Genomic DNA, 10,898 nt, shown 5'->3' on the forward strand with positions numbered 1-10,898 from the left:
ATTACCATGGTAAATGTTTGTGAAACATGGTATTAACATGGCAAATGTTTGTGAAACATGGTATTACCATGGTAAATGTTTGTGAAACATGGTATTAACATGGTAAATGTTTGTGAAACATGGTATTAACATGGCAAATGTTTGTGAAACATGGTATTAACATGGCAAATGTTTGTGAAACATGGTATTACCATGGTAAATATTTGAATAATGTGGTATTTCAAGTGTATGTCCAAAAACATTGTAATACTATTGTGCATGTCCAAAAACATGGCATTAGCATGGAAAACGTTTAAAAACAATGTATTTCTATGGTAAATATTTTTAAAAACATGGAATTTCAATGATATATGTCCAAAAAGCATTGTAATACTATTGTGCATGTCTAAATACATGGTATTTGCATGGAACATTTTCAAAAACATGGTATTTCCATGGTAAATATTTGTAAAACATTATATTTCAATGGTATATGTCCAAAAACATGGTATTGACATGAGAAATCTTCAAAAAACATGTTACCATGGGACATGTTCAAAAACATGGTAATACCAGAGTAAATGTTTAAAACGGTGGTATTATTGTGGTAAATATAAAAAATTGCATTTATTAAGAAAACTTGATATTACCATGGTAAATATTTGAAAAACATGGTATTGACATGAAATCTTTAAAAAAAAACATGTTACCATGGGACATGTTCAAAAACATGGTAATACCTGAGTAAATGTTCAAAACTGTGGTATTATCATGGTAAATATTAAAAAAACATGGAATTTCAGTGGTATATGTCTAAAAACATGGTATTGACATGGGAAATCTTAAAAAAAACATCTTACCATGGTACATGTTCAAAAACATGGTAATACCAGAGTAAATGTTCAAAACTGTGGTATTATCATGGTAAATATAAAAAAATTCCATCAAATTAAAAAAACATGCTATTACCATGGTAAATGTTTGAAATGGTGTTCACATGGTGTATGTTCAAAAGACACTGTAATGCTGTGGTGCATGTCCATAACAGCACGGTAAATGTAAAAACATGGTATAACCATGAGAAACCATGGGAAAAGACGTGACCATGCAGCATGTCCAAAAACATTGTAATACCATGGTAGATGTTAAAAATAGCATGTTTCCAAAAAGCGTGGTGTGATGTGTGTGTCATTTGTGCTGCTGATGTGACTTAGTTTCCCTTCGTTAGGTCACCCAGCAGTACTGCATTAAAATTACAGCCATGATGAATAAATGAAGACCTGAGACACTAATCAGAGAGTGTGTGTGTGTGTGTGTGTGTGTGTGTGTGTGAGAGAGAGCTCACTGTGGCTCTGTGTGTAATACTGTAAGACCTACACCGGTTGCTGCGTTACATACTAACACAGCCGTGAGCGTCTGAGGCGCTGGACTGCATCGGATGCTTCCCGTATTATCGATTAGCTCGATGCCCTTGGTGAACGACTCCCAGCGGCTGGCCGCCTTCCACAACCGCGGGGTGTTTGAAACCCACTTAATGCACCAATAAATCTTCCTTCTAATCAAAGCGGCTTTATTGGCGCGGGGGAAGGTGATAAGTCGCGCTCTGGACATGCGCTCTAACGACGGGCCGTAACGAATGGAATACAGATTCAATCTCACGCACGCCATGTGGGTCAAGCGTTCGTTTGGTTTACAGATTTGCGTTGATTGGACGTGCTAATGAGGATGAAAGCTCATTTACAGGATAATGGTGTTATTATCCCTAACACCCAGACCAAAGAACCTGGGTGGCGGCAATCCGCTCTTTCTGACATTTGTGTGACAAAATTGGCCTTGTTCTGCGTTTCCCGTCGTCTGTAATCCACAAAGCGACGTGCATAAGCAGATTAACGAGTTTGTACCTGTTCAAGGCCTGTAAACACTTCTGACGGCATAAAAGCTGCGTTAAGGAGATTACACTCAATCTTCCTTCTAATCAAAGCGGCTTTATTGGCGCGGGGGAAGGTGATAAGTCGCGCTCTGGACATGCGCTCTAACGACGGGCCGTAACGAATGGAATACAGATTCAATCTCACGCACGCCATGTGGGTCAAGCGTTCGTTTGGTTTACAGATTTGCGTTGATTGGACGTGCTAATGAGGATGAAAGCTCATTTACAGGATGATGGTGTTATTATCCCTAACACCCAGACCAAAGAACCTGGGTGGCGGCAATCCGCTCTTTCTGACATTTGTGTGACAAAATTGGCCTTGTTCTGCGTTTCCCGTCGTCTGTAATCCACAAAGCGACGTGCATAAGCAGATTAACGAGTTTGTACCTGTTCAAGGCCTGTAAACACTTCTGACGGCATAAAAGCTGCGTTAAGGAGATTACACTCCCTCGCTGTCACAATGTGTGAACGCTTGGCTGTGTTTTTATTTGCGTTGGATCGCTTTCTGGAAGCCAGTCGTTCCCTGAATGTATTATAAAGGCCTCTGAAGTGTTGCTGATGATGTTAGCGAGTCCTGATTGAAGATGTCAGGTCAGATAAAAGCTTCTGGAGAAGATGCAGCTGAAGAAGTTACACCTCATGATCAGCTGTGACACAAAACATCAGACTGACCAGATCAGTGTCTCTTAACAGAAAAAACATGGTTTTACCATGGTAACTGTCCAACAAACATGCTAATTCAATGGTACATGCCCAAAATAAAAGTGAGGTAGTACTGGTGCATGTCCAAAAACATGGTAAATTATCAAAAAATGTGAAATTACCGTGGTAAATGTTGAAAAATATGGTAATTCCATGGTTAAAAAACATGGTATTTCAAAGATACATGTCCAAAATGCATGGTAAAACCATGGTAAATGTTAAAAAAATGTGGTATTACCATGGTAAATGTAAAAAAAAACATGGTATTTCAAAGATACATGTCCAAAATGCATGGTAAAACCATGGTAAATGTTAAAAAAATGTGGTATTACCATGGTAAATGTAAAAAAAAACATGGTATTTCAAAGATACATGTCCAAAATGCATGGTAAAACCATGGTAAATGTTAAAAAAATGTGGTATTACCATGGTAAATGTAAAAAAAAACATGGTATTTCAAAGATACATGTCCAAAATGCATGGTAAAACCATGGTAAATGTTAAAAAAAACATGGTAAATCAGTGGTACAAGTACAAAAACATAGTATTAAAATAGAAAATGTTTAAAAATATGGTATTACCATGGTAATTGTTCAAAACAAACTTGATATTACCACAGGACATATTCCCAAAACATGGCAATACAATGATACGTGTTAAAAAAATGGTCTAAAAACATGGTATTAACATGAGAAATGTTCAAAATCATGTTATTACCATGGTAAATGTAAAAAACAAACAAACATGGTAATACTGTGGTGCATGTTCAAACAATGTGGTATCCTAAAGGGTTTATTAAAAAAAAAAAATCATGCTAATAAAATTTTACATGTCCAAAAACATTGTATAAACATGAGAAATATTCAACAATCATTACTGTGGTAAATGTTCGAAAAACATATTTTTACCATTTGGAAATGTCTTAAAACATGGTAATAATATGGTACATGTTCAAAAAACATGCTATTTTAATGCTTCATGTCCAAAAAAACATGGTATTACAATGGGCAGTTATAAGACAAACATGGTGTTACCATGTGATATGTCCAAAAGCATGATCATTTAATGGTACATGTCCAAAAACACAGTTTTAACATGGGAAAACATGGTATTTCAGTGGTACTCATCTCTTTGGCTTGCTGGAGCTGATCGGCGGTGATCTGTCTCTACAGGCCTCACATGGTGACGGAGTACATGGGCATCAGGAACGAGAGCTTCATGAAGATGGCTGCAGTAGGAACGTGGATGGGAGACTTTGTGACGGCGTGGATGGTGAGACTCAAACCACAACCTGTTTAAAGTCGTTCAGCATTCATTTGATCCGTCAGGACTGGATTGTAGAGCGAAAAGTGGATTGATGAAAGAGTTACGAAGACTTCAGAGCAGGGTTCCCAGAGTTTGGGAAAAGCTTATTCATTCAATTTAAAAAAATGTCAAATTAAATATTTAAAACAAAACAAAAAAAGTAAAAAAACACTTATTTTAAGAGATGAAATATTGTCATTATTTTATACATTAAATAAACTGGTATTTTATGTTTACCTGGTATAATTAGTTCTTTTATGCATTTTAAAGGGAATCACTCATCTAGAATCCCGTTCACTGATGAATGCTTCCCAAATAACACCAAGAGCTTATATTAAAGTAAATGTGCTGGATTTTGATTTATGTTGACTTGGGCAACTTTTAAGCAGCATGAAATGGTTTCATGAGAAATGTTGACCTTGACGAACCTTCCCCGCGTCTGACGAGCCACTCAAATGTTTCTGTAATTATTTGTTGGTAATTGACTCTGGTTCCCAGAGGCGGCGGCCGCTCGCAGAGAGAATGTGACATTAGAGAGCGCCTGAACCAACAAAGCCCCCAGATACCAGCGCAGAAATAATAACACTATATTCCTTACAGGTGCAACTGTTTTACACCCAGTGAAATTAATAATACTTGAAAAATATGATTAAAATGATGTTCAGTCACACTGGAAGCGATTAATGTCGCACTGCGTCACGATGCAGCAGCTTCAGCCTGTTTGTGCTTTATTCTAAAATACACAAATCATTTTACATGTAAATTAAAATGATCATATTTTGCAAATTATTTGTTTATAATGAATTTTGAATGATGCCCTTATATATATATATATATGATATTCTTTTTAGTAATTTACAAAGACAGACATTTAGACCAGGGTTTCCTGAGTTTGTGAAAAGCTAATAACTGATTAAATCATAAAAACATTTATTTTTTTAAATATAATAAAAAAAAATAAAAAGTCAAAATAATAATTTACTAAAAAAGGTTAAAAATAAAAGTTTAAATATTTGCATTATAGTGACTTTACCCTGTTTTTTATAGTGGTAAAATAAAACAAATTTAAAAAATCTAAAATACCACACAAGTAATTTTTAAAGTAGAATATTTAAAATAAAAAGTCAAAATAAAACACTTAAATATAACTTAAACACTTAACACTTAAATGAAAATATTTGCATTATAATGACATTACCATGTTGTTTAATTGTAGTAAAATCCGATCTTATTTTCTAAAATATCACAATCACAAGTAATTTTTTGTTTACCTATTATAATATAATAATTATTATTTTATACATTCTACAAATGTGTTTGTGTGTGTGTGTGTGTATATATATATATATATATAATTTTAATGTATTTATATTTTAATTATAATACGATAATTAAAAATAAACAAATATTGTTTAAAAATGTTTTTCTTAGTTGTAATATACATTTTATAAATGTTTCTATGTACTGTATATATACATTTTTATAAATATTCATATATATAAATATATTATAAATATTAATCTTAAATAGCTTCTTTTGATCCCATGTTGGTTTTTAATGCTTCATTAAAAGTGGAATTATTTAAAGATGTCTTCACAAGAGCGGCGGTCAAACTGACAGGTGCCACTCAAACTGATTGACACACTGTGTTTACTTCAGCGTATCCTCACTGTCTGTTTCTGAACAGCGTTATAGATGTTGACAGTCGTGTGGATACAGCGCTCATCGACTCTGAAAAGAGGTTTTCCCAAGTTCACTGAAGGACACACAGCAAACAAACATCTGACATCAAAGTGTGCTTCTCGCTGACACGCCAGCACAGGTGTACTTCAGATCAGCGTTTGTGTGTGTGTGTGTCTCTGTGTGTGTGTGTGTGTGTCTCTGTGTGTGTGTGTGTGTGTGTGTGTGTGTGTGTAAGAATTAGGCGTGGACACTTATTTTTGCGCCTGACTTTATTTGCATTTGTAGGAGTGTAATGTATGGGAGGAGAGTATTAAAATAAATCACGCAATGGGATTTACTAACAATCGTGCTCGTCAAATTATAGTATTTGCGCTATTATTTAACACCCAGAAAAGCACGTCTTAAACTATTTTGCACCTGTGTCGTAAGTCGCATCGGCTCTGCTTCTTGCGTTGGTCGATATGCAAATGAGATGTTAATTGCGTCTGTGTTCTTTAAATTCGTTAAGTTAAATCTGGCCCTTAGTGGGAAATGGCTATTGCAATTTTTAGTATGCAATTATTATTATTTTTTAAATGTATATTAAATATAGCTTAATATTTAATATGCAATTTATAATAATTAGATTTAATTTACAAGATGTAGTTTTGGTTGTAAGCAAAAATGTATTTTCTTAAGAAAAACGTGCACCGATGAATCATACACAGTAACGACATTATAAAGAAATAATTTAAATGATTAAATAAAGTTTAAAAATAAGCAAATATACTATCATAAATAAGTTTAATTAAAAAATATAAAAAAATGACACAAACACATTACAATGCCATTTTTGCAGTTTTAGTAGTCACATAAAATTAAATAATAATTATTTTATTTTTTATTATAATAATTATTTATATGCAGTTATTTTAAATATATATTTTAATATTGAATCATTTTAGTTTTTAATTATTTGTTAATAAGTTTAACAGTAATTAATAATATATTTTCATGTATTATTTATTAATATTTTGTCTTTATAATTACTGCAATTCCTTGTGAATTTTAATAATTCGAATTATTTTAATATGCAGTTTGTTAATTATTTACAGTATTATTTACAGTGTTTAATTTGAACTGTGAACAAAAACATTTGTTTCCTTTCGAAACACGTGCACCGATGAATCTTTGACAATAAGCACATGATTCAGTTTTATGATAAATAAAGAAATAATATGATTAAAGCAAGTTCAGTGCAGGTTTATGCACCCAAGACAGCAGCCCTGCTCATAAAAGGAGGATTTGATGAATAGTGTGTGCTTGTGAAGCCTCTGGTCAGTGTGAAGATGATTCTCTTACGTTAGGAAGGAGATCTGAGTGTGTGTTTGCTGTCATTATGAGTTAAATATCCTTAATCTGTGTGTGAGTTAATAATGTTATTTTAATGCTTGTTTCCATTATCAGCACGCAGCAGAAAATCGATCAGCGCCGCTGTGTTTGTACGTGACCGAACACGCACTTTGACCCTGAAAACCCACTGGACAACACGACCTCTGACCCCGATGCACATCACAGCCTTTACTAAAGCTTACTGCGTTCATTCTCACTATATCTGCATTTCTTCCGTATTATAATATATATAAATCCATAAAACAAGATGAATGTACTTTAGAAGAGATGTTAAGAGCTAAAACAGAGACAAAAATACTCACTCAAAAAAAGTAGTTTGCATTCATATTATATTAATATAGTATATTTGTTTTATTATTAATGTAATGTTTAATTTGCCATACATTTTTGTGGTAAATGATATTGCAATTTGTAATATGCATTATTTCAAAAATGCATATTAACTATTTTAATATGCATTTTTAATAATTAATATGATTTAAGTTACAAGTTGTAAAAATGTAAATTAATTTTATTTAGAGAAACATTGCACTGATGAATCATTCACAAGGGCAGCATTATGAAATGAGTAATATTATTAAAGAAAGTTTTAAAATAAACGGATTGGAGAATTATTGTGAAGAATAAACGAATTAAAAACACGTGGAAAAATCTCCCAGCGCAGTAAGACATTAAAATTTTATTTTTACATATTGTATTAATATCATATCTTTAATTAGTCAAAATCTAAATTAAATTTAGTGGAAGATGACTGTCGCAATTTTTAATATGAAATCATTTTAAAAAATGCATATTTTATAACAGTTTGATTGTTGATTGCCATTTTAACTGGAAACAAATTAATTGTATTTAAAAAAAAAAAAAAAAAAAAAAGACAAAAAAAAGACTCTTAATAAAAAAATAATAAAATCTGCAAGTCAAGACATAAACAAACAATAATTCAAAACTCCGTCGTAAGTCGCATCGGCTCTGCTTCTTGCGTTGGTCGATATGCAAATGAGATGTTAATTGCGTCTGTGTTCTAAAAACAAGTACAAAAAAAAGACTCTTAATAAAAAAATAATAAAAATAATAAACAAACAATAATTCAAAACTCATTAAAGTGTAATAATATACATTATGAATATAATGTTAGTTACTTTTAAATGTATTAAAGTTTATTTTATTATTAATACAATTTTAATATTACCGTGATATATAAATATAATACATAAATGTTATATTATATTATATTATAATGTTTAATTTGTCAAAATCAAAACTCAATTCAGTGGTAAATGGCAGTTGCAATTTTTTTATATGAAATAGTTTTCAAAAATGGATATTAAATGTGTTTTAATAATTATTATGCAATTTCTAATATTTCACGCGACTTCATTTGATTTAGTTAATTTACAGTATGTGATGTAAATGTAACTGTAAACAAAAATGTATTTCTTTAGAAGAGCATCCACTGATGAATGATGATTACGAAATAACTCTATTTATTTAAAAAAGAAAACAAACTTTTATATTTAATGCGAGTGTATTTAGTTTCACTGCTCCGACAGATTAGCAGTATAGAAGCGTTAGAAACCGTGCCGTAAACACGAATTAAAAGCTTACTTGATGTTTTTCTCGCTCGTGCAGCGTTGCAGTTTTAAGCTGCGTGTGAAGAAGCACTGACTCCGGATCAGCTCTGACTCTTCGGTGTCTGAAGAACGAGCTCACAGTGACGTGAAGAGCTGATCTGGGGTCTGTATTATTCAGTGAATCCTTCAGAAGTCCTTTATGAATGCACGCTCTGCCAGCGGCTCCAGAGATCGTGCGCTGATGAAGGACAGACGACTGACACTGCCAGTCAAAGTCTGCAGCAATCACCGCTGTTAATGCTTTTGAAAGAAGTCTCTTCTGCTCAGGAAGGATGCATTTATTTGATCAGAAATACAGTAAAAGCAGTATAACTGTGAAATATTATCACAATTTAAAATAACTGTTTTTCGTATTTGAATATGTTTTCAAATGTAATTTATTCCTGTTCTTATTTTTTTGTTTTGCTTGTAAATCATTTGAATTCATGCATTTTTTGCTTTGGATTTTTATTTTATTTTATTGACTTTTTAACAGTCACGTCATTTTATTTATTAGATTTACTTAAATGCATTTTATTTATTCATAATTTTTTTCCCCAGAGATGTTGACTTTCTTTCTTTCTTTCTTTTTCTTCTTGAATTTTTCAACAACATATTTTATTTTCACCGCTACTTCTTTGTTTAATATATTATTTTTTTATTATTATTTTTTTTCAGCTGTCACGTCTAACATTGGATTCTTTTTTTTATTTTTAATTATTTTTAATTAAGGCAGTTTTGTTGTATTTTATTTAATACATACATTTTATTTATTTAATTTTATTAATTGAATTTAAATTTCAGACGTCTCACTCAAATCAATTTATTGATTAGTTTATCTTTTTATTTTTTATTATTTTCTGGAGGTATTGATCTTGCCTTTTTCAGTGCTTTTTATTTTTATTTTATTTTATTTTACATTTTATTTACTTGACTTCTCGAGAAGCTGTCACAACTCACATTTTATTTATTAATTTTTTTTTTTATTATTATTATTATTTTTATTTTTTTTTACTTTTCAACCATCCCATCTCACATCATTGTATTTATTTATTAGTTTAATAAATACTTAATTATTTACAAGTTTGTTTTAACTTTTTTTATATATATATTTATTTAAAAAAAAACAGTTAAAAACAGTTGTGCTGTTTCATATTTTTGTGGAGATCATGATAGACTACCATTCAAAAGTTTGGTGTAAGTAAGATTTTATGCTTGTATTCATCAAGAACACATTAAATTGATGAGAAGTGACAGAAAAATCATGTGTAGTGTTACAAAAGATTTAAATTTCAAATAAATGCTGTTCTTTTGAACTTTCTATTCATCTGTGAATCCTGAAAAATAAAATACATCACGCTTTCCACAAAAATATTGTGCAGCACGACTGTTTTCAACACTGATAATAATCAGAAATGTTTCTCGAGCAGCAGATCAGCATATTATACTGATTTCTGAAGATCATGTGACACTGAAGACTGGAGGAATGATGCTGAAAATACAGCTGCGCATCACAGAAATACATGACAGTTTAACAGAGATTCACTTAGAAAAGAGTTACTTTAAATTGTAATAATATTTTAAAATTTTTACTGTATTTTTGCTCAATTAAATGCAGCACTTTTGAGCAGAAGAGACTCTCAGACTCGTTGATCAGGTCTCTCTGAGCTGGTAGTGAGTGAGTGCTGCTGTGTGTGTTTGTCAGGACGGTGCTGTTCTCTCTGACCTCTGTGGTGGTTCTGGTCATCAGTACGGACTGGATCAGGTGGGATAACCTGAACCGCGGCTTCTTGCCGAGCGACGAGGTCTCCAGAGCATTCCTGGCCTCCTTCATCCTGGTCTTTGACCTCCTCATCATCATGCAGGTACAAACACGAGCTCGCCTGACGCTCCTTCATTGACTGCGTGTGTGTGTCTGTGTGTGTGAGTGAGTGTGTCTGTCTGTCTGTGTGTGTGTGTCTGTGTGTGTGTGTGTGTGTGTGTGTGTGTCTGTGTGTGTGAGTGAGTGAGTGAGTGAGTGAGTGAGTGAGTGAGTGTGTCTGTGTGTGAGTGTGTGTCTGTGTGTGTGTGTGTGAGTGAGTGAGTGTGTGTAAGCTCTTGACTGATTCTTGTTTAATGTCCTCCACATCGCCGCAGGCAGCAAATCACAATGGAGTGTGTCACTGTCTCATGAATATGCTAATACGAGCTCAACAGCTCTCACTGTTCGTCCTGTAATAACCTCACTCACACTAACACACACGCGCACACACACACACACACACACACACACACAAACACACACACACACTCACACA

The 10,898-nt window shown here is 32.7% G+C and overlaps 1 protein-coding gene across 1 annotated transcript in view; it reads left to right on the forward strand.

Moving 5' to 3' along the window:
- The window catches only part of tmem117 (transmembrane protein 117), a 67,544-nt gene that overhangs the window by 47,528 nt on the left and 9,118 nt on the right, over positions 1-10,898 (forward strand). Inside the window, exons 4-5 of the mRNA XM_016248856.1 lie at positions 3,784-3,908; positions 10,285-10,466. Of these exons, the coding sequence (XP_016104342.1) occupies positions 3,784-3,908; positions 10,285-10,466 (307 nt within the window). The remainder of the gene's footprint in view (positions 1-3,783; positions 3,909-10,284; positions 10,467-10,898) is intronic.

The sequence above is a fragment of the Sinocyclocheilus grahami genome, unplaced genomic scaffold (assembly GCF_001515645.1).
Source record: "Sinocyclocheilus grahami isolate Dianchi unplaced genomic scaffold, SAMN03320097.WGS_v1.1 scaffold895.1, whole genome shotgun sequence".
Classification (NCBI taxonomy): Eukaryota; Metazoa; Chordata; class Actinopteri; order Cypriniformes; family Cyprinidae; genus Sinocyclocheilus; species Sinocyclocheilus grahami.